Source organism: Halichoeres trimaculatus, unplaced genomic scaffold, assembly GCF_033239565.1.
Source record: "Halichoeres trimaculatus isolate MK-OKI-2021-1 unplaced genomic scaffold, fHalTri1.1 fHalTri1_scaffold_15, whole genome shotgun sequence".
NCBI classification, from domain to species: domain Eukaryota; kingdom Metazoa; phylum Chordata; class Actinopteri; order Labriformes; family Labridae; genus Halichoeres; species Halichoeres trimaculatus.
The window spans coordinates 6,305,174-6,328,557 of NW_027437193.1; the positions used below are offsets into that span (position 1 = coordinate 6,305,174).

Below are 23,384 nucleotides of genomic sequence, written 5' to 3' on the forward strand. Positions count from 1 at the left end.
AGTGTGTTTTCTGTCATTTATTTATGCAATGCAAACAGATCGGCCTGGTGAAGCACTCCAGCAGATGTTCTGTAACGTTTTTAAATAATGGATAAATTAAATGGATAATACAGCATTTCTTTTTAACAATGATGAAAAACATCTCATGATACTTTTCTCCATCTCTTCCTGTTTGTTTCTGTTTCACGTCGTCTGATTTGGAGCTCAAACATCTTCAGAAATAAATAAAATCCTTCACAGCTTCCGTATGGAGTCATAAAGTCTGCTCTGGCTGACCGAAAGCACAGGTAAAGTCTCACAAAGCCGACACAAAGACAAAGTATAAATAGCACATAAATATGGCGTTAAATAAATCCACCCAGGCTTTCTGTGTGAACACATCCACCTACTGCCTGTGAGCGTGCTGGAAAGGCCTGAAGCGAACACACCGATCATCACAGAGATGATAAAGTGCTTCAGTCAAAACATTTTACTTTCACATTATTATCAAATTTAACTGTTTGAATCTGTTATCTTATTTCTATCTTAGGCACATGCTCTTCCTCCTGTAAGCGACACATGGATCTGTTCGTGGAATGTAATGATGAGATGCTCTCTTAAAAGCGCTGCAGCCTCAGCGTTTCAAACCGGAGCCTCTTGTGTTGCAAAAAGCCTCAGAGTTCATGATTTTAGTTTTCTGTGTCCGACGAGTCCGAGACGTCGGCCAGGCGCGCCTGCCTCTTGCGTACGTTCCAGTGCAGACACTGAGCCAGGCTCTCGAACCAGTCGTACACCAGGTCGTGGCAGCAGATGGAGGGCACTGGGTAGCAGGATGTGGTGATTTTTATGCTGTTGGCGTGAAAAACAGAAGCATTTTAATCTTTGATTGGGTTAGGAGATGCGTGTGTGTTAACACAGCAGGTGGTGGAGTGCGTGAACCCAGCAGGTGGTGGAGTGCGTGAATAAAGCGTACCAGTCTCCATGTTGGATCTCTTGTCTCTTCCTGCCGTCAAACGACACCCAGGCGGTGTTTCTGGCGTCAGGGGAGAGGGTGATCTGTTTTGGAGAGAAGTGAGAAGATTAATGCTAACACTTACAAAGATTATACCAATACACCAAAGATAAGCAGGTAACTAATTCCTCCACAACATCCACTGCAGCTGCATCATGTGTGATAATCTGTTGACGGTCTTTTCCTCAGTGTCCCCCCTGTCTCTGTGTTAGCTTCAGGATGCTAACTTTAGCTGCGGTTAGCCTGTTGTTTTAGCCTGTAATGTTACGGTAAACGAGCTTCGCTGTTTTCTAAACATTGTGCACTCGGAGCTTGTGGCGCCGCTCTCAGTGACGCTGAAGAGCGGGGCGGCATCAGCGGTGGCTCATTTACATATGAAGGCCACGCCCACTAAATCAGAGCGTTCTGAACAGAGGGGCTATGAGAGCCTGGAAACAATGCTGTTGTGCTTGATTTATTGGCTTCTTGGACCAAAACATGTTACTACCATTTCATGAAGACATCAATGATCCATATTAAACTGCAGAAAAGGAGCAGAATATGGGACCTTTAAAGCGTCACTACATTCATCTTTTGAGTTGTAACTAGAATATCTGAGACAAGTTGAGAGACGCTCAGTCCAATATTTCACAACACACCTCACAGAACACCTTAAAGAAAAGTTTAAGACACTGCTATTGTAAAATAACAACAAAAATATCTTAATCTTGAGGAACATGGATAAAAAAACTGTAACATACAAGTTCTGAGCCTCTGTAGAAAACTCTGAAGTCACAAAGCTGGAGTGGGATCAAACATCAGTGAGTTACATATCAACTGTCCTCACTAGAGTAAATATTAACATCTTAGTTTACACTCTGAACGGATTTCTTTTCAGATTTCACTTCCTCACAGAAGCTCCAGTGACTTGAAACCTGCACTGTCCCTTTAAGAGGAGTGTTGTTTGTAGTAAATCAGAGTGATCTGATTCAGTGAGCGTGGATAAAAGTTTAAGTGTAAACAGAGAATATAAAGACAGTCTGTAACTTATGAGGTAATATGTTGGTCCTGATATCACTGTGAGAGCGACGGCCTTGAACTCTCCTGTAGCCGAAGAGTACACATACATGCTGCTCTGAGTCTGTCACATGTTAATGGAGCACCTGTCCAAGATTTCACTGAGTTTGAACAAATATTGAATATTCAGAGTACTGAGGATCCCTTACCATGAGCTCCACTCCAGCGGGAACGACGATGGGCCTGAAGGACAGCGAGTGCGGGCAGATGGGGGTGACCATGATGGCGGGGACGTTGGGATGAATCATGGAGGCTCCTGCTGCAGCTGCGTACGCCGTGCTACCCGTGGGTGTGGACACAATCACACCTGCAGGACAGAAAGGGCGGAGAGGAGGTTAAACACATTTAATATAAACATCTCTCGTAGTTTTTTTCATTAAATCTTCTTTCTGTTTGTGTTGGTGGTGTTTTTGTGTTGAGATAAATCCATTCGTAGAGAATGAGCTGCTTTACCGTCTCCCTGCACTGAGGTGATGAGTCGTCCGTCCAGGTACAGGTCGACATTAGACAGGTAGGAGGAGGGGCCTCGGTCCACCACCACCTCATTTAACACCTGTATACACACACAGACACACACAGAAACACACACACACACACATGGAAAAACAAAGATTAGAACTCACAAACAGCATAAACTCTTCTTGAGGCTGAAAATGCTGTTAGAAATATTTAACTTGAGACAAAACATAAAGTTTAAAATTATCATCTCTGATCTTAATTTTGATAAACATGTTTCTACAGTGCCACCTACAGGCTGAGGGTCACACCTGCTCTTACACATTTAAGTGCATCTTCACTCTGCAGAAACACAACAGATGAGGATGTGATCCTGAATGACTGAAATATGAAAATGTATCTTAAAAAATCTCATTAGCTTCTCAGAGTGAGCTGTGTGGGTCAGTTCATTTCAAAATGCCATTTTTATTCTTTGGCTTTTAACCCCAGCGAGACTTGTTTGGTCTTATTCTTTTTTTATTTTCTTTTATTCCCTTTTATTTGTTTTTAGTTGTTTTTACTATGTTTTCTTTGATGTGTCTGTTTTTCTTATCTGTTTTTATCATTTTATTCTGATCTACCTGTACAACATTTTGTTTACAGCTGTGGTTGGTTCTAAAAGTGCTCTACACATAAAGTTGGTATGGTATGGTATAGTAAAATGGGCTGATGAGTTCACTGACTGCCCTGCTCTCTGGGCTACCCAAAAAGAACCTACACACCCTTCAATTACTGCAAAACTCAGCTGCCAGGGTGCTGACGAGGACCAGAGGGTGGGAGCATATCACCCCAGTTTTAGAATCGCTGCATTGGCTCCCTGTTTGTTTCAGGATTGATTTTAAGGTGCTTTTACTAGTTTTTATATGTCTTAATGGTCTTGGGCCGGCATATTTATCAGATTTACTTTCACCATATCAACTTTAACTTAACTGAATGCATTCTGCAACACAAAGTGCCTCACAGAGGATAAAAACAAAAACATAATAAAGCCAAACAAAAAGAAACAAATGAATAGCCTAAAAACCCCAAACCTCCCACCCCCACAAATATACCCATAGCAACACAGTTACATACACACCCATGCACATACATACACATACACACAGACATACATACACCCTCACGCATACAGAGGCTGTCGCTGAGGAGACATGGCTGGGCACCAAGATCTGAGGTGAGGAAAAAGTCACCTCAGGGACCCTGAGGTCCTCTGGCAGAGGCCTAATAACAATACCCAAAGTTAGATCCAAACCACATGAGGAGGTGGCTTTTAGTTTCTGTGGCCCCCGATTGTGGAACAGCCTGCTGGAGAACCTCAGGGCCACAGAGACTGTTTATGTTTTTAAGAAGAGGCTCAAGACTCACTTCAACTTTCAAATATATAATATATAAAACTAATAATTGCCTTTATATACTGTTTTATTTGCTTTTAATTTTCTTAAGGTTTTTAATTATTATTTTTGTTTGTTTCCTAATTAATTTGTTTTCTTTTTTTTTTCTTACGTGCTATAAAGCTTCTTATTCACCTACTCATTTTATTTCACTTTTTCACCATTTTAGTCTGACAGGTTTTATTTATTCCTTTTTATTATTTTTACCTCCAGTGTTTCCCAAAGGTAACTCTTTCAGTTAGAAAGAGTCAGATGCAGTGTTTCACACATATTCTTAACTTAAAAACATAAAATGCATCAAGTTTTTCACATAAACTACTGTGACATTTAACTTAAGTTGCAAAGAAGTTATTTGGTGAAAGACGTGGTCAGTTGGTGAAAATTATAAATGTCAATTAATGTAAACAATGTTCCTAATAAAAATCTGACATAGCTTAAAAAAAGGTTAAGTAGTATTTTTTATCCAACTTGGCTAAAATATAAAGTTTTACAAAAATATCAATATTCAGAGTTGAAATATTGATATTGTATCAGAGACCAAAGTATCAAGATATATTGCTGGATCAATATTTTTTACACCTCCCTACAGTAACCAAGTTCATGCAAAACTCAAATGACTTATACCACTGATGTATAATCCTGTGAAAGCCAATGACAGGAATAAATCATGAGACAGAAAACGTGAAAGTTAATGTTGTCATTTCATTAATCACTCAGCTCACCATGGAAGCAGGATAACATCACAATCCCAGATTACAGACAGAAACACCACACACACACAGAAAGGCGTCCAGATGACAGCCTGAAATCACGTTCCTCACCTGACACAGTCAAACACACACACACACACACACACACACACACACAAACAGAGGGAGAGCTGCACGAGCGCTGATGGCGGCCAGATGTTCTGACGTCAGCTGAGCTCAGAGCAAACGCTGCAGACGTGATGTCACTGAGCTCAAACTCAAGTTCACAGGGAGACCAAAACAAATGTCTGTGTGTGTGTGTGTGTGTGCGTGTGTGTGTGTGTGTGTGTGTGTGTGTGTGTGTGTGTGTGTGTGTCTGACAGCAGCACTGAGGCATGATGTTAAGTTACACCGTGTGCCAGACCGAGAGCGTCAGAGCTCGCTCCATCTCCATTAGGCTTAGACAGCTGCGTTGACGCCAGTGTTACCATGGCAACCACGCTCTGCGGGACTTCCACAACATTCAACTTTTTTTTTTCTCCCCATATCTTCGGCTTTGTTATGACTGTCGCCATGGCAGCCCGGCTCACTCACAGGTGAAAGACGCATGAACGAGCTCATGATGAGACATCGGGACAAAGACACTTGCACACACACTCACACACACTCACACACACACAGGAAGCTTTTCCCATCCTCACTGACTCACTGCATCATGGGGATTAATCAGGCTGATGAAAAATCATCATCAAAGTAAATAAACTGCAGAATAAAACTTGAAATTTGTTTATGAATGTTACTTCAAGCTTCATCTGGAAACCATGAAGATCAGTTCAACCAATTAAGAAACATGACATCGCTCTGAGCGCATCTTCCACACAGGATTAATACACACAGCTCTCCCCTTGTTTTATCACTTCACTGATGAATGACTCTGACGTCTGGAATCAGTGAAATCAGACATGGATAGAGACACTGAGAGCTCTGATGTCAGTGGAAAGGTTATCTGACTGTCTGTAGCGCTCTCGCTCCGATTCCATCATAATGACATTAAACGGCGGTTACATCCCGTGACTGCTGTGGGAAGACTGATGGTCAGAGGATCGGCTTGAAGGGCATGACTAATAACTCTGTGAAGTCTGCTCATTTCAAAGCTCCGAGTGGAAACCAATGAGTAGCATTAACAACTTGAAATAAAAGATACTAATTTTATATTTTAAGCTCTTCTTCCCAGTATTATTATTTGCTGTATTTAGAAAAATATATTTATTTAAGTTATTGTATTATTATAATTATTTATTGATTTATTTATTTTTTACATATTTTCTAACTGTTGGTATGCTTTGTTTAAATACATATTACTATTTTTAAATTATTCTATTTCCATTTTCTTACAAGGCATGGTAATTTTTGTGTTGTTTGTACTGCTGGTAAAGCTTATATGTTCACTATTCATGCATCTTACTTTAAGCTTGAGTGCAAATATTGCTTTATGAATATGTAATAAGATATTTTATAATTAATGCAAAAAAAAACAATAAAAGAAAGTTAAAATGAGCTCTTCTTCTCAGAACTTTTCATTTCCTTTTTTTTCTGTCAGCTCTTTTTACATTCAAAAACACAGCATGAGATCTTCACCAGATCTTTGCCAGACTTGCTGGGCTTGTTTGTGGAGTGGGGTTCCTTAAAGAGACAGAAGCTTACTTTAAAAACTCTTACTGAGATAAACAATCAGGGAATGACCAGACACACTGGATTCAATTCCAGTAAAAAATAACTCCCTGCAATATTCTGTGGTCTTAGTTGAGTTTCGAAGAAGTGATTCTGGATTTAAGCCACTTATTTCCTTGTTCCCTGAAAAGTACAAAAAGGAAATAAAGCTGAGCTTCTGGTTCTCACCTGTAGCTGCAGGGTGACCTTCCCAGCCTCGCTGTTTGTTAGTCCATGAGGAAGGAGTCCGTTGTGATCCTGCTGCTGCTGCTGCTGCTGGCCTTCTCTCTGAAGCATGTCCTTCACCACCTTCACCTTCAGACGGCTGCGCAGAGTGATGGCTGCATTACCTGAAAACACACACATACTAATTAGGGATGTTCCATTCCACTTTTTTTCAGACTGATAACAGTACGAGTACTCCCACTTGACTACTCACTGATACCGAGTACCGATACCACAATTATCAGTTAACAGTGACAGATCGTTTCTAACAAAGACATCACAGTCACCCTGCTGTTAAGTCCAAAATAAAACACCAACTACTCTCTAAGTGTAAAATTTTTTTTTTTAATTAATCAACAAAAGTGCAAAATAAAACTAACAGTTGTCAGAGTTTAAGTAATTTTTTTTTTTTGGCTGCCTGTTGCAGCAGCTCTCTCTTCTTTGTCCGTCTCTTGTAATTTTTTTTCGTCTCTCTTTTGTCATCTTTGTATTTGGAGTGGATCATTACTTTGTATGGTTCATTTGTTTGTCGTGGACACCAAACTTTTTGTGTCTTCAGTGATATTTTACTACTTTTGCACCTGTGTTTGTCTGAAGATCCCACATGTAACCATGGTTGCATTGTTTACATGTGAAATCAGCTGTTAGCAGCCTGTAGCATGTCAGTGCTAACTGGTGCAAGGCCTGATGTTTCCCACAAGGTGAGGAGAAGGAGGTGAGGACGATGTGCTGGTTCTCAGGTGTGAGCTAAGAAGTGACGACATGGACCTGTCCTTCCATCCATCCAAGATCTGTCTCCAATAAGATGGACGAGCTAGCTGTACTAACCCAGCAACAGAGGGAATACCAGAAGGCAGAGTAGTATCATGCTATTCACAGACATGGCTAACAGAGCTAACACCTGACACCAACGCCACATTGGAAGAACTTCACCTGCTGTGAGCAGACAGGATCCAGGAGACAGAGACTGAACAGACTGCTGAAGAAGCTCAGTCCTGGACCCTGTGGAGGTGGAGGCTGGCTGAACTGGACAATGATGGACAAGCTGTCATCATCTATTTTTTACCTTTTTGCACTTTCTATACACTTTCTTACTTTTGTTTTCTTGATTGCTCCACCTGAATTTCCAATGGGGATAAATGAAGTATTTTCTATTCTATATTGTCTGAAAAGGACCTGGCGCTCATTTCTCGTGGTTTTAAAGCCACAGCAATGTAGCGCCAACTACTGGCAAGAAGGTCTTACTCAGCCTAAGGTTTTTTCTGCCTCGAGTATCGGCTGCTGGTATCAGCCCAATACCCGATACCAGAACTTGCCCATCCTTAATACAAATGCTCAGACAAACACAAACAGACCTATGAAGAGTACTGTGTTTAAATCTTCAGTCTACCTTCAAACACTTTGGCCACTTCTGTTTTGTAGGATTCAAATTTGAAAGGAGTCAGGAATCCCAGAGAGCCGAGGTGAAAGGCCATGACAGGAGGGACGCTGCCCTGCAGAAAGAAAACAGTTCGTACAAAAAACTCTGAGCGCTCTGCTGCAATCACAATCAGCTGACTAAAAATCTGCTGGGAACTACAGATTGTACAAAACAACCACTTTGGCAATATGTATACATTCAGTTCCTCAAATCACGTTAAGAAATCAGACGATGTAACACATGCCAGGAAAGTGTTTACCACAGAATTTCCAAACTAATGAAATCTTTTCTTTACTTTCTTTTTCAGGTGTTTCATGAGGATCAGTGTAAGAGCCGCTTCAAAGTGAAATAAAAACAGAAAGCACAAAAGCCGACCTACAGGGGCACATTTTCAAAGATAAAAAGCAACAACCTTAAAATGTCTGATGTTTGATTTCATGTATGCTGACATCTTTTAGCCATACTTAGAAGCAATTTTAAGTAGCAACAGACATCTGACTGCAGCTGCTTCCAGGTTTAATTACCTGGAACAGAGAGGAGGCGTAGAGCAGAGTCCCATCTCCCCCCAGGCAGATGATCAGGTCTATGCAGTCAGAGATATCATCATATCCTGCCAGCAAACAGAAACAAGAAGAGCTCCATGTAATCTGATATTGAATGGACAAACACAGTTATAGAAGCGAGTAATCGCGAGAAGACAAAGCAAAACATTTTCTACAACAAGAATTTTAACTATCGTAGCCTGAGGAGGGTCTTTTTGTGTCCTCTGTGCAGCTCAGTCAATGGGGGTCAAATAAGGTGAGGAGAAAAGACAAAAAGCATGATGAGTGCAAATCTAGAAAATCTCAGATGTTGAGGGACGTTATTTTAAGGTTTCAGTGTTCAAACAGGTATTTTTCACAGCCTAACAAGACATATGAAAGTATGATCAATGTTATCAAACATGTTCCTTTTTAACATGTAAAGCTTTCATGCAGTTATGGAACATAGTACATATTTGATCCATACTAAGAAAGATAATTTGGAGATGCATTCTCAAAGTTAGTAAACTGAATTAAGAGTATAAATATAAGTTTCAGATATTTGTAAGTTTACTGTTAAAGAAAAATGACAGCCTGTGAACTGATTACACAAGTTGTTGTCCACCAACACGTTTAGGACATTTTGTTTCAGCTAAAGAACAAATAAAACCTTACAACTGTGTGTAACAGATACTTTGTGAAATCCCAGCAGCCAGATTATTTAACTGAAGCAAATTTAAGTTTTCCACTAAAAGAAAAAGAGCAAAGACTATAGTGGAGTAAAACGCTGTGTCACTGTCCCCCAGCATCAGTTTGTGTTCACGCTGTGTGCTTCGACATGAAGACTCTCACCCTCTCTGAAGGTGCACAGCTGGTTGCGGATGGAGCCAAACGCCTCGTCCTTCAACAGCGTAGCATCATCTGCCACCCTGCGCTCCACATACACCATCATCTGCTTCTCCTGAGACACAGAGACACGCTTTAGAGGCAACAGCCAAAACACACACACCTCTCAGATGAGCTCTCTCTTGGACAGAGCTGAGCGTACGTCAAATGTCTATAACGCGACAGAATTCATATGGAATGTAAATAAGTGAGTTTTCTGGATGTCTCTGTCCGAGTCGTCACACAAAGCAAGGCTTGTTTTGCAAACATGTGGTTGAAAGGTGTTGAAACTATAGAGAAGCTCACTGACAACCTACATGTCTGGGTCATTTCCTTTGTTTTACTTCAAATCTGAGACTGTTGGTCCTTCAGGACCACAAATGTTTCATCGAACATTTTGTTCCTGGACTCGATGTTTAACTTTCTCTCAGGGGGCCACTGGCAGACCAAACTATAAGAAGAATGGGGAAAAGTGACAGACTGATCTCACACAGTGAAATAATATTAGGATGCATGTTTCATGATACGATAAGAGAGAATATAATCTAATATAAAGGACATGGTGATTTTCTCAGCACAAACCCAGAGTTTTAAAGGGTTTTTCTTTAAAAATGTTAAATTTTTAATCTACAAAGAATGCTTAAAAATGTTATATGTCAGGGCAAAGTATGAGACTATAAAGGAAACCTTTTTAACAGGACACAACACTATCTCAAACTGATACAAACAATCAAACAGTACGACCACGATAAGCACCAGAAAACATTCAAATGATATTATGTCAAACTAAGTGTTGGCTCAAAACAAACTCTTCTTCAAAATGAAAACATGAACTTTGAAGCCATATCAGCAAACAGCAGAGACAGTTTTTGCTTAAGTCTAAACTTGTTCACTCAAAGTTTCCAAAATTGTTTAACATCCCCGTGCGGACACACCCTGTCTGTTTCAACATTCCAGTTTTAGATTCTGACCCCTGAAAGCACCACAAGAAATCACAAACATTTCAATTATCTTAATTTAAAGAATTAACATTTTGTGTTTACAAAAGCTGCAGACATTACAGCTTCTGCAGATGTTTGATAAAGAGCTCATTTACATTCTTCCATCACCTCAGTTCCTCCTTGTGGTGTCTATATATGCAATTTTTGTTATTTAAAGCCTGCTGCTTATCTGCATACACAGACTTTACGCAAAGTAACTCTGCACATGTTTTGGTTTAACACCGCTGTGAACTTTCAGTCACTTCACTGAGTCAGAGAGAAGTTGGTAGTCAAGTCAAAGTGATGAACTCCAGAGCACACAAATTGTCTGAATGTTTTTCAGTAAAAACAAGAATGTAAGGAATGAAGAGTGATACAGGACACCTGAACAGCTCAGGACATGGTCTCTGAAGAAGTCTGTCATGTTAAAGCCTGGTGCTCCTTACCTCTACCAGAAACCGGCAGAGCTCTTTGAAAGGCTCAACGAGGCTCTCATCTCTGATTTTCCTGATGACAAGTACATTGACAGGAGGTTTGTTCCAGGTGAGCCGCTGGCTGGCGGGGTCCTGGATGTGCCTGGGACACAGGAAGAGACACAGAGGACAGAGATGTACAAGTTAGTATCCAAACACAGTCACCCACCAGAAAGTTAAAAAACAAAAGCAAAGAAACACACAAGAACGTTACAATTATATGTTTGAAAAAAAAAAAAAAAAAAAAAAAAGCTGACAAATACTTCATGACACTATCACTAGCTTAAGCTCACCTCATCTCAAAATAAAGTAAAGATGGATTTTATCTCACCAACAGCTGCTGTCACTCATTAACTGTTATGAAACTACTGAAGGAGTGAGGTCCAAACTCCAACTGTCAGAAAAAAGTACACCTTCCTTCTTATTACCGTTTGTCTCCTTCCTCATTCTCGCGGCTGACGACAGGCATTTTGTGTTTCAGTTCAAGTACGAGGAAACACTCATGAGACTGAGTGACATTTAGCATCAGTCCTCTGTCTGTTACCCATCCCATTTTAAGTCCCCTCCAATCACAGCGTACTCATCTTTATCTTATCTAACAAAGTTACACAAGCTTTTCTGTGTCAACGGCCCCAATCACAAACAAAGTATAGTCTGTGCACACAAAGTTCCACTCTTTCATGCTTACATGACTGAAGTTGGGTTGGGAAGAATGCAGGCTTTGGGTCCGAAGTGAGTAGCTGGGTACGGTCCATGAAGAAAGTGTGCTCTCCTGCGAGGAGGGAAAAAAAAAAGAGGTGGAAGTCAAGTCACTATCACCTCAAGTCAGGGGCAACAGTGGCATGGTGGACCAGCTGGCCACCTGCAGAGCAAACCTCTTAGGAGAGCTTTCTGCTGTGTCGCTCGCCGAGCCACAGGGCTCCAAGTGCTCGTGTTGGCCTGGCAACCTCCGCCGCTCGATCTCCCAGAGCAGCTGTTCATGATCACCCCCCCGCCGCTGCGACTTGGTCCCCTTCCTACGTCTCCTTGGTGACTTGGACAGGTGCTCCCTGTGCTTGGAAGGCCTGGGTGAGTCGGACAGCTGACCAGAGGGCGCTGGGGAGTGGGCAGTGGGCCCTGAAGGGGGACTGGACTCTGAGTTGTCCATTCTATGGGGAAGCAAGGCGGAAAGACCCGACACAAACATTTAGGAGAAAGAAACGAGTTAATGTCTAAATAATAAACAGTGCTTTTGTATTTATAGTGGTATGAAACAGTTTGGGCACCCCTGACAGTTTCTATTTTCATTGGGTGTTTGGATCAGCAATTTCTTTTTGATCAATTAAATAACTGATGGACACAGAATTATTTCAGTAGTGCAATGAGGTTTATTAGGGTGACAGAAAATGTGAAAAAAGCATCAAAACAAAATCAGACAGGTGCATAAATTTGGGCGCTCCATAGGCCTGTCATGATAATCAATAAATCAATTAACAGAACAATAAATAAAAACGTCCTCGGTAAGTTTGCCAGCCTCGATAAACTGACACGTGCATGCATGTTTGTTTTCCTCCTCTCTTTCGACCAAAGAGGCTGAATGAGAAGATGGCTCACTACGTCTATCTTTCCTAATATTGGGGTGCATAGGTTCTATAGCGGATTTAGCGGATTTATAGCGGAGTGAGCATCAGTCAAAAATGCGATCTTTGGGGTGAAGATGGGGCTGCTCTCGCGTACACACGGAGAGAGCTGAAGCGAGCGTCCTGAGGGGTAAGGAGGAAACACACGCTAATATGAGTGATGACACGAAAGATACGGTTCTTAAGCCTCCTGCCACAGTCCCAGTATGGGAATATTTTGTTTTTTTATCAGAATGAACAAAGTGTGAGCTCATGAACACCAACGAGCTGATTTGTTGCATTTGTTTGAAAATAGTGGCGACGAAGAAGAAGAAGGGGAGGTGCAGCGGAGCCTTGTTCTTTGACAATCCGCTCTTACTGAGGCTTTTGGTCTGCAAAGTAAATAGAAATAAAAGCGCCAAATGGTGGGCACTCAAAGACAGCTACATTGCCAAAGAAATGCAGCCCTTCAATATGGTTGAAAGCCAGAAATGTTAAAAATGTTTGACAGACAGTACGGATTGACAGGGAAAAAGTACATGTTACAAACAAGTCAGGAACTGTATTAACTCCCTTTTATTTAGGCTATAGTTTTTATTGTTGGGGTTTTTTTTGGAGCTTTGTTTTTTCTTTAGAGACAGGGTCTATGTTATATTGTTTTTGATTAGTATTAATTATTTTCATTGACATGTATTTTTTTCTAATAGAGAGTCCATTTCATTTTCATTGTATTTTTTTCTCTTTCTTGTTTGTTAAATTTATTATATTTTTTGTTTAATTTATTTTATAGAAAAGATCCTGACCTTTTAATTACAGTTAAATACTCTTAAGAAATTAAAGTTTCTTGCTTTGATATGGTGTACTCACTTTATTATCCCATTTATCGTAATTAGATCAATGAAAAAATGGAAAAAAACTCAAAATAATATTGACAATAAAATCATTTATCTGCAATAATATTTTGGAAAATTATCGTCTCGCAAAATTTGTTATCGTGACAGGCTTAGCGCTCCAGCAGAAAAATCACATCAATACTCATCCAACCTTCTTTTAGCAACAATAACAGCCTCTAGATGGCTCATAGCCCATAATAAGCATCTGGATAAAGGTATTTTGGACCTTACAAAACATCTCCAGGTCACTTAGGTTTGATGGACAGCACGCTTCAAATCATGCCACAGATTGTCTGTGACATTTGGGTCTGGGGATTAGGATGGCCATTCCAGAAATTTCTACTTGTTCCTTTGCATGAATGCCTGTGTAGATTTTGATGAGTGTTTTAGGACGTTGTCCTGTTGAAATTGGAGTAACTTCAAATTTGTGACTGACTCATTCGACCTCCACCTCAAGCGACTCTGTATGTGGCGTGTGTGCAGAAAAGGCTTCTTCTGCATCACTCACCCATACAGCGTCTCTCTGTGCAAAATGCATTGAATTGTTGAACGATGCACAGTGACACCATATCCAGACTGGAGGTCCAGACACAAAGACAAAGGTGCCTGGATTTTTGCACAGCCTAGTTGTCATATCTGATTTAATTTCATACAACTTAATATTGCTACACTTATACAATATATAATATATAAAATTATACAATATTGCTATTTGTCTGGAAAATACCCCAGTACTCTGCTTTTATTAGAAAATGAATGGCATGCCAATGGGATCATTTTCTGTGAAGACAGAGTAAACCATTATGCTGCCTCAGAGGGATGCCTAAACCTTCAAACCACTGCACTTGTCTGACTACTCTCAGTTGTTCATGCTTTTACTTGAGGCTTTATTTTCAGCAGTGATTTAAACTTACTTTCAATTTTAAATTAGTTACTTGCTTTTATAATTTGTTTTATTCCTTATTTAGAAAAGTAATTGCAAAAATCTGTATCTGTCTTAAACAAAAGTGGGTTTTCTTATTTTCTATTATTGTAAATTAAACATTTTACTGGTTTTTGAATTGTGAGTTAGGCGAACAAGCACTTTTGTAAATGTCATCCTGATTTCTTAATGAAGACTTAATTGTAACTATTTATTTAATGGACAAATTCCAGAGAAAATCATACATAATATGGTTTTAAGCAAAATAATAGCTGGTTAATTGAATTTAATCATCAAACTTTCAGATTAAAGATAAACAAACATGAAAAAGCCAGAAATTAGTTTATTTCAGGTAGCCCTTAAGGCTGAACACACCGGGTTGGTGCGTGTGATTTGGAGGGTCACTGAGTTTAATGTCACCTAAATTAAAATTCATATAACAATCGTGTTGATTATTTCAGCTCTGCAACACATATTCAAATAACACAACACATTATCAAACGTTACGTGATCAGGTTGTGAGTGCAACATGCAGCTCTGTAGGTAAGATTAGCTTTTTATTTCCCAGTTTAAGTAACTCTGTTCCCTGTACCGACCTTAGCCCTCGGTTAAAGATGGAAGACCGTCTTTATATGAACTCATGTCTCTTAGCTAACCATCAAACTGACACAGAAACAAACCGAACAGCCGTTATAGTCCCAGACGTTGTGACCGTTGGTCTGTTGACAGTTAATGTAACAGAGCTACATGAGCTAACAGCTAACAACTGAACCGGTCTAAAACCGTCCAAAGAAAGAAAGCCTTACTGTGTCAGAAGAAACAAACGTTTCACCACACGTTCATTGAGAATCAAGCGTAATTAGACTCTAAATTTAGAGGCAAAAAGCATCGACAGACTCTTGAACTGGTGTGTTACAAAATATTCAGCGCGTGCATGACCCGAGCCCGAGGATAGGGGGTGTGACGTTTTAGAGTGATGCGTTCAGGGGAACCACTGTAAACAGACTACTGCGCAGGATGTAAGGTCAGCTAAAGAAACAGCGCCGCCTGCTGAACGAGCTGTTTGGATATTTAACACAGGGCGAGTTCAAAAACATTAGGACAGTTTTTGTAATACAAAACATAACCCAGGACACATTTCTGAATTCTGCCAGGTGTTTCTTTGTTTATCAATTAAAAAGGGTGGCCTAACTTTTGCAGCAATTTGACACAAAATTAAAATTTCATAATGTGTTTGCAAATTTGGGACAATTTTTTTCTGTAATTTTTTTTATTACAGAAAAAAATGTTGAACTGAGTGTGTCTTGCCCTGCCTACACCACCTCTCTGTATTCATCAGTGGCTCCTTTCATGATTTTCTGCATTCAACATGTTGTGAGCTTCAATTTCCCGCTGTTTTGAATGTCTATAAACAGAGGCATTCTTTCTTGGGGGAATAAAAACACCTTTGCTATTCATGTAATAACTTTCAGAGTAAGAATGTTCGTTAATTTTCTCAAAATCTTTCCAGCTTTCCACAAAGGGTTCTACTCATGGTGGGTTGAGATTAAGTCAGACTCCTTATCCGACTTTATGTTGGGTCTTAAAAAATAACAAGACATCTAGACTTCATGTTTTTGTAGAGAGTCTTGAGTTTATATTTGTTGTGATTTGGTGCCATATGGATAATGACTGATTGATAAAGGCCTCCTCAAACAGGAAACAGAAGTGTAAGCTTAAGTTATCAATGTGTTCAAATAGTTTTTCATCACAAATCTGTTGATAAAACTATATTCTGTCAACATTATACATACATTACATAAAATTAATTTAAAAAAATGTTCAAACAGAAATGCCCAAAATCCTGAAAATACATTAGAACATTCCAATTATATCATAATAATATGAGGAATAAATGAGAAATACGCATATATCATTCGCCTAAAAAGTATGAAATAGTTAAAGATTTTACTACTCCACTGTGTTTTATGTGTGTTTTGTATAAAAACATCTCCTTTATGTTTTTAATTTCCACTTTTATAGTTCTTCTTTCGTTTTCTCTTCTTGTTTCAAAATACTTACTTCTGCTTTCAAATGTAAATTTTCAGTTCATCATATTCTCTATTTGCATGTTTATTGATGCATCAGTGTCATTTCCACCATGGAGGAAATGGCAGGCAGGATAATAATGGACATAATCAGGTTAGATTAGGCTTAGTCATCATGAAACCACACCTTTTCCAGCTGGTGAAGCCAAGAGTGCATGCTCATTTTAAACTCTCCAACAGGGTTGTATGAAAGTCCTACATGACAGCCCTTCTGTCAGCCACGCCTTACGGACGAGACCTTTGGATATCTCTGCTGCACTGAAACTGGATCAAGCATATTTGATGACATCATTTAGGGAAACGAAGACAGATGCAGAGCTGCATTTAACACGACATCTCTGCACTCACAAAGGTAACAGCTCTGTGAGAACAATACCTCTGCTTTGCATGTGTATTTTTTAGATTTGAGAGTGTTGTGGTGTTTAAAGCTGATGCAGTGTATATGACTTGATTAACATGGGTCTGAGAAGCTGTACTCTACACCAATACAACATAACAAGGCTCTCCTAGGGTCTATATTTATTTAAAGCACACATTTAATCCTGAGCTGCCTCAAGTGGTTTCTAATATCTGTGTATTGATGATACAAAACCGTCTCGTGATAGTGCAATATGCTTTCAGTGTCTGTGCAGGTCAGTTCAATCAAACAATAGGAGAAAAAATAAAACAAAAACTTGTGGGTTGTTGAAGCTGAGTATCACTCCCTCCTGGATCAATAGGAGTCCTTGAATAACCCTACTTGATGTAATGACCATAAAATATTATCTGAGCTGTAGTTCCTGTTAATCATAACTGCTAGTGTTATAAAAGCTCTACTACCCCGATGTAAACAAGCACAGGTAACAGACTGCATCTTGGTATTTTTAGGTAGGCCAAGGGTCTTCAACCTGCGGCTCTGAAGCCTCATGCGGCTCTTTGACTCCTTTGCAGTGGCTCCTTGTAGCTTTAAAAACTATTATTGAAATAAAGAGTTTTTATCTTTCTAACAGAGAGTATTGATGGTTAAAGATATTGACACTAAATAAAACAGTGTTATGATTTTGTATAATTAAATATAATTCACCTTTTGCAATAAAGCTTTTTTTTTTTTGCAATTAAGTTTTCGCTAATTTTTGAATTACAATTTTTGACATATTTTTTTAATTTATAAATTTTGGAAATTATATTTTTTTGCAAACTAATGAAATTTTGGCAATTTTTGGGAACTTTTCACATTTATTAGGTTTTTTTTTAATTCAACAAATTTTTTAATTTTTTAATTTTTGAAAAATTTTGCAACTTATTGAAGTGTCTTAAATTTGTACATATTTTTGCATTTTACATTTATTACATACATTTTTCAAGTTTTTAAAAATATTGGCAAATTGATCAAAAAAAAAATTAAGACATCACAGTTACAGTTTCATAAACACAAAAACTTCTCATTTAGAATTTCTCTAATTTTAGAATTTTAGACACTTTTTTGTCTTGATTGTGAAGATAAAGTAGATTTTATTGCTCCTGAATGACTTTAATCCAGGTGGGCTGAAGCAAAATGGCTCTTATGAAAGTAAAGGTGCAGACCCCTGAGGTAGGCTGTCAGGTTAAATTACTTATTAAAAAAACATGTAAACACTCAATATGTAAGAGGACTCTACCATCTTTAGCCACACTGCAAACCAGTCTATTCCTGTTTGACAATGGACTCTGATCGTGGTTTCTGTTGGGTTTTTATAATTTCCCTCAATTTGCATTTTTTGTGAGTGTCTTCCAAACACAGCAGTGAGGTATTAGCACCAACAGGGAAGCTAGCTATGGGTCTTTGTCAGGCCATCCCCCATTGTGCATTACACGTAAATGCACTTTAAAGCCCTTTACTAATCAAACAATCACACAAAGCACTTTCACTCACATTCATACACAAGAAAAGGCGCAGGCTTTTTCAGCAGTTAGCTGAAAAGGAACTGATCCAGTTTGGAGTCCAGTGTCTCACATTTCAAAGCAAACTTTGGCCTCTCTCTCAAATACAGAAGGAAGCACATTTTGTAGTTTTGTTATGTTGAGAGCAAATAAAAGAGTTATCATCTTCATTTTCAAGTGAACAGTGGATTGTATTGAATGTATTTGATGAGACCCAAAATCTGATTGAAAAAGAAGTATGAATTCTTTGAAAGAATATAATATCCTCAAGGTGAAATTCAGGATTCACAGTAGCAATACAAAAGTATGACAGTGTATAGTACAAAAAGTGTCCAGGTGTTAGCTCTGTTAGCCAGGTCTATGAATAGCATGATGCTACTGTGCCTTCTGGTATTCCCTCTGTTGCTGGGTTAGCACAGCTAGCTCGTCCATCTTATTGGAGATAGATCTTACGTTCTCAATAACGATGGATGGAAGGACAGGTCGATGTCGTCACTTCTTAGCTCACACCTCACTACCAGCACGTTGTCCTCATGTCTTCTCGTTGTGGAGAAACATCTGGCCTTGCACCAGTTAGCACTGACATGCTGCAGGCTGCTAACAGCTGATTTCCCATGGAAACAATGCAGCCATGGTTACATGTAGGATCTCCAGACAAACACAAGAGCAAAAGCAAAAATATCACTGAAGACAAAACCAGTTTAAGTTTAAGTCAGATGAATACTGCATTTGATGCTTAATTGTGCTGCACAGATCCCAAAGTTTGCTTTTCAACTGTGAGGACTTTCTAAGTGATCTTGAAGAAGTCCCACTTCTAGATATTTGCCTGAATGTAATACATGAAATGCTATTTCCCTACCTGGGTTGTCCAGGACCAGATTGATTTACCAAATGTGTCTTTGACGGCACGATGCCAACAGGCAAAGTTTAGCGTTGATAAGCACGTTCTGTCTTTTTCTCCGCTGAAAATGATTTCTTTGATTTATTTTGCAGTAATGGCGGACTCTGGAGCTTGATTGTCAAAAAGAAGTTGATATATGAGCACTGAATTCACTTATGTGCATGTTACAGACATGTCTCAGAGCAACGGGCTGTGCGTAAAACTAAACAGATAGTCTGCTCACCTTCTGGACACTAAACTAAGCTAACATCTTATAAATACATTACCTTGTCACTTTGCATCCTGTGAAAAGTTGTCTAGAACTAAGAAGAGTTAAAAAGATTAAAAGATCTGCTCTCCAAACCAAATGCACACTTTGTTAAGATTGTGACAAAGGGTGATGGTGCTCATGGGAATCACTCTTTGTCCAGGATAGTCCTGGAGAGCTGGTAGTGCCTACGTGTTTTATATTTGTTAAAAGTGCACAATCATTTGATAATCAAAGGACAAATACAGACTCAGGGAGAAGACTGATTAGTTCATATTCTAGAAATAAAAAGAGTGTTTGACAGGATGAAATCTTAACATTTTAAAAGGTGTACACTCTTCCCGTCCATGTAAGAATATTGGCACCAAAAGCTTTACTTTACTCAAAATGTGACACCTGAAAAAGAGCTGAAACTACTGGAGCTACCTGCAGGAATGATCAGCAAAGCACGTATCAACAGTATTATAATGGAGTTTATGATGTCAAACAGGTCAGGACTGGCCTGTTTTGCAGGTTCATGTGCAGTCAAGGCAAAATTCAAGCTTAACTATTTCCTACATGGGGTCACTGTCACTTTTATCTTATCCAATCAGACTGAGCCTTGATGGAGGCTGAGTTTTGGCTCGTAGGGAGGGGCAGAATGAGCTATTGTTACAGAAAGATGTGCTCTTTGTCATAGCTTTAAAAACAGGACAGCAGCACAATGTATCTAACATTACTGAAAGAGGAAGCAGAAATAAAAGACCTTTGAGATATATAACCTCAATAGCTGTGGGAAAAGCTTGATGTATAGATAATCAGTTCTTCTTCTGGGTGTTTCATTTCAGCTGCTGGGCTTAAAACTCTTCAGACTACATCAAGAGTCTGAAACAAAAGCCAAATGGAAGGAAGGAAGAGTTGGCGAGACACAGCCTCCATGTCCACACAGGGAACACTGAAGTGGTAAGTGCTTTTGATTACCAAGAAAAACCTGAATGGAATCTACATTTAGATCTGTTTTAGTCTTTCGTAAAGGATTTAACTTCATTTCACTCCAGCAGCAGCTGAGTCCTCATAATGGCCCTCAGCAGCAGCCTCTCATCCGGTTAGTTCTCCCACACCGCACACCATGATTATCTCCATCCCCTCCATCCTGCTCAGCCTGGGAGTCAAATGTCTCCTCAACTGGGCGCTGGTGTTGATCCAGAGGAACCACATTTGCCAAAGCTTCCTGGGAGTTTTCAGCATTTCCCTCTCTGTCATCGACACAGCCTTGACTCTCTTTGCCGCCACCGTTCACCTCCTTAACGACGGATACATCCTCCTCATCGGAGTCAAGTTCACCAGGTTCCATGTGTGTCTGCTGGTTCAAATTCTGGGACAGGTGTACAGTAATCTGCAGTGGCCTGTTGTGGTTCTGGCAGGTTTGGATCATTACAAGTCCCTCACTCGAAGGTTAGAAAGCACCGTTACTAGAGCCAAACAACTTGTCTATTTATTTGTGTCGGGCTGCCTGTGGTACCTCTCTGCTGTCTTCGTCTTCCTGCTGTCTGACTTTAACCCTATCCTTGAAAATGTGCCTTACAACCAAATTCAGCAGTGCTGGGTCTTCCACACGTCTCAGATCCTGCAGGTTGTTGTGTTGCTCCTCCTCTCCCTGGGCTATACAACGCTTCATGCTCGGTACAACAAACAATTACCAAAAGACCAAAACACAGACCAAAGAACTACTGTTTACCAAATCACACATATTTTTCTTAACACTTGGGTCTTGTTCCTGTTTTTTCTCGCCGTGCTCTTCCTGCTACCTGTGGGAATACCTGCATACCTGGGTCTGAACGTTGTCTGGTTGAGCTTCCTCAACAGCATCCTGATAGCTCTCCTTTTATGTGCCGTCTGTCCAGCCTCACAACTCGTGCAGGGCTTGGCAGCAGTTCCTCCCGACAGCTTCTGTGAGTGGAGGATTAAATTTATCTTGGCTGCAGAGAACAGGACATGACACTGCAAATACACGCAGGACAAATGTAACAAGATGGAAATAGATGCCTTGACATGAACGTCTCAGAAGTGTTTCTATAGAAGATTACAAAAAGGCTTTAAACAACAAAACTTTAAACAAAGCACTGCTTACACCATTTTTTTAAAGATGCTTAGATGCTCTGGTCTTCTGAATTTTTTTGCTCTAGGCATACTCCCATCTGAAGTGGGGTTGGATGGTGGCAGGGTAAATGACAAATGTATTGCTGCTAATGCTATGTTTACAATGCCAAAGCTGCTGGAAAAATAACCAATAAAAATTTATCACAGTAAAAAAGCCATGTATGTTCCCCAAAAGATTAGTACCAAAGATCTTTTTCTTCTAAATTTGAACCCTATAATGTCCATGTTTGTAATTTTGAGTAGCATAGAAGTGCATTAATTTCTAGATTCATAGATGTTTTTTCTTTGTCAAAGTCTTTTTTAAACTGGGCAAAACTTGAGCTGTGTAATCTGCTGTTTTGTCGTGTCATTTATATCAAGTTGAAGTGTTGTCTTCCACAAAAAAATAAAGATATACATAAATTATGAAATTAATGAGAAACTTAACAACTACCCTGAAGTTTTCTGTCATGTTTGCTTAAAACAGTTTACAAAAAACTGTGATACACACACCCTCAAGGTTTTTGCTTTGAGGAAGTGACTTTATTTGGTTAGATATAACTGACACTGATCAAGGTATCCGTTTCCTCAGTATTCTAGAAGAAAAAAACATTACATTAAGAAAAAAAATGTGTCTGAAAAGTCGACTAAAAGTCCTTTATTTCCTGCTAACATCATATATGTTAGCATGCGCATAAACTGAGTAATATCAGGTAAAAGAGCTGTCACTGTTTGGACTGTTACAAAGTGTTTGATGGGGCCAAACAATATGGTTTAATTTGACATTTAATTATAGATGTCAAAAATGTTTAATTACATTATTTACCCAATAAATAGAGCTAAAAATGTTTCTTAACATTCTTTATCGTCAAGAAACTTTTGATTTTTCCACCCAAGATGACAGCAACCGTTGGACTTTTACCAGATTTGAATGTTTCTGGTTGACTGACCTGTTAGCAGCCTATTTGACGCATAACTTTACGCTATCTTTAGTTAATTGCACAAGCTGGACTCGTTTCCTTTTATCATTATTTTTTAAAAACTGTAATTGTTTATGGATTAACGAATATAATATACCGCCCGAGGTAAATGCAAACACCTGCCGAACCACGGAAGCAACGGCTTTGGTTATTTCCGGTTATCATGCTAGTTCAAACGTTAGCATGCTAACACGCTAAATGATGAACATATTTACCTTTTAGGCTAGCTTTAGCTTTTTATGTCTCCGTAAATTCTGACCACAGGGTTTGGAAATTGTGTTCTCCCTGAGAAAACAGTTTTAAAGATAGTTTGAATTAAATTTTACTGGTCTCGCAGAAACAAGTAGCTATTAGCTAAAGCAGGACTGGTAGGCCCGACCTCCTGCTCGCAAAATGTTCCTCAATAAGTTCACTCTGCATGGGTCATTTCTCTACAAAAATGTATGTTAAATTACTATTTAGACCTATTTTATCCCCATCAATGAGTTAATCATATTAGCGTACCTTTCAGGCTCAACAGACCTGAAAATAATAAACACTCAATGCTTCAAAACAACTCAAAGTAAAGATGACACCATCTCTTTGAGCTGTCCCGTATAAAATATTAAACAAATGTTATTTTGAGGGTAAGTTGTGTTATCTACTGTTTTAAATTACTTTTTCATCAAAGGTTTTATTGAGCTTGTTTTGAAGCATGTACAGTACTTTGGTCAACTGAGGTTGTTCTGAAATGTGATATATTGATACAGTTTGACTTGACTTGAACATTTACACAGATAGATGTTTGGAATGTAATTTACTTGTTTTAGCTACAGTATTCATCATGAATTAGTTAAATCCACCCCGATATTGCTTTGATGACTTTCAGTTAGTGCAGGGGTCTGTAACCTCATGCAGCTCTCT

General features: G+C 39.2%; 2 protein-coding genes across 9 annotated transcripts; one reads left to right on the forward strand and one right to left on the reverse strand.

Annotated features, from left to right (window-relative positions):
- Positions 1-9: 9 nt before the first annotated feature.
- Positions 10-21,255, reverse strand: nadkb (NAD kinase b). 6 transcript variants are annotated; one of them, XM_074688207.1, is made up of 12 exons: positions 21,191-21,255; positions 11,712-11,984; positions 11,525-11,608; positions 10,810-10,939; positions 9,351-9,459; positions 8,502-8,587; positions 7,948-8,050; positions 6,522-6,682; positions 2,501-2,600; positions 2,197-2,354; positions 953-1,035; positions 10-828 (listed from the first exon to the last, which is right to left on the reverse strand). In XM_074688207.1, the coding sequence occupies exons 1-12, from the start codon at positions 21,229-21,231 to the stop codon at positions 669-671; spliced, it is 1,488 nt and encodes a 495-aa protein (XP_074544308.1). In that variant the 5' UTR covers positions 21,232-21,255; the 3' UTR covers positions 10-668. The 6 variants fall into 6 exon arrangements, with proteins under 6 accessions (XP_074544308.1, XP_074544311.1, XP_074544310.1 ...); XM_074688210.1 differs by lacking the exon at positions 21,191-21,255 and adding an exon at positions 15,075-15,215; XM_074688209.1 differs by lacking the exon at positions 21,191-21,255 and adding an exon at positions 15,056-15,215.
- Positions 16,485-21,727, forward strand: gpr160 (G protein-coupled receptor 160). 3 transcript variants are annotated; one of them, XM_074688215.1, is made up of 3 exons: positions 16,485-16,688; positions 20,211-20,325; positions 20,421-21,727. In XM_074688215.1, exon 3 carries the CDS (start codon positions 20,492-20,494, stop codon positions 21,359-21,361), a length of 870 nt encoding a protein of 289 aa, XP_074544316.1. In that variant the 5' UTR covers positions 16,485-16,688; positions 20,211-20,325; positions 20,421-20,491; the 3' UTR covers positions 21,362-21,727. The 3 variants fall into 3 exon arrangements, with proteins under 3 accessions (XP_074544316.1, XP_074544315.1, XP_074544317.1); XM_074688214.1 differs by having other exon boundaries at positions 20,424-21,727; XM_074688216.1 differs by lacking the exon at positions 16,485-16,688 and adding an exon at positions 19,283-19,328 and having other exon boundaries at positions 20,424-21,727.
- Positions 21,728-23,384: the final 1,657 nt, after the last annotated feature.

Coding starts and splice junctions, on each gene's coding strand:
- gpr160 (XM_074688215.1), top strand. CDS start 20,492: ATGATTATCTCCATCCCCTCCATCCTGCTCAGCCTGGGAGTCAAATGT.
- nadkb (XM_074688207.1), bottom strand. CDS start 21,231: ATGCTGTTGAGGAAGCTCAACCAGACAACGTTCAGACCCAG. Junction 11,985..21,190: donor CAGACAACGTTCAGACCCAG/GTATGCAGGTAT, acceptor GCTTCCCCATAG/AATGGACAACTCAGAGTCCA. Junction 1,036..2,196: donor CCGCTGGAGTGGAGCTCATG/GTAAGGGATCCT, acceptor TCTCCAAAACAG/ATCACCCTCTCCCCTGACGC.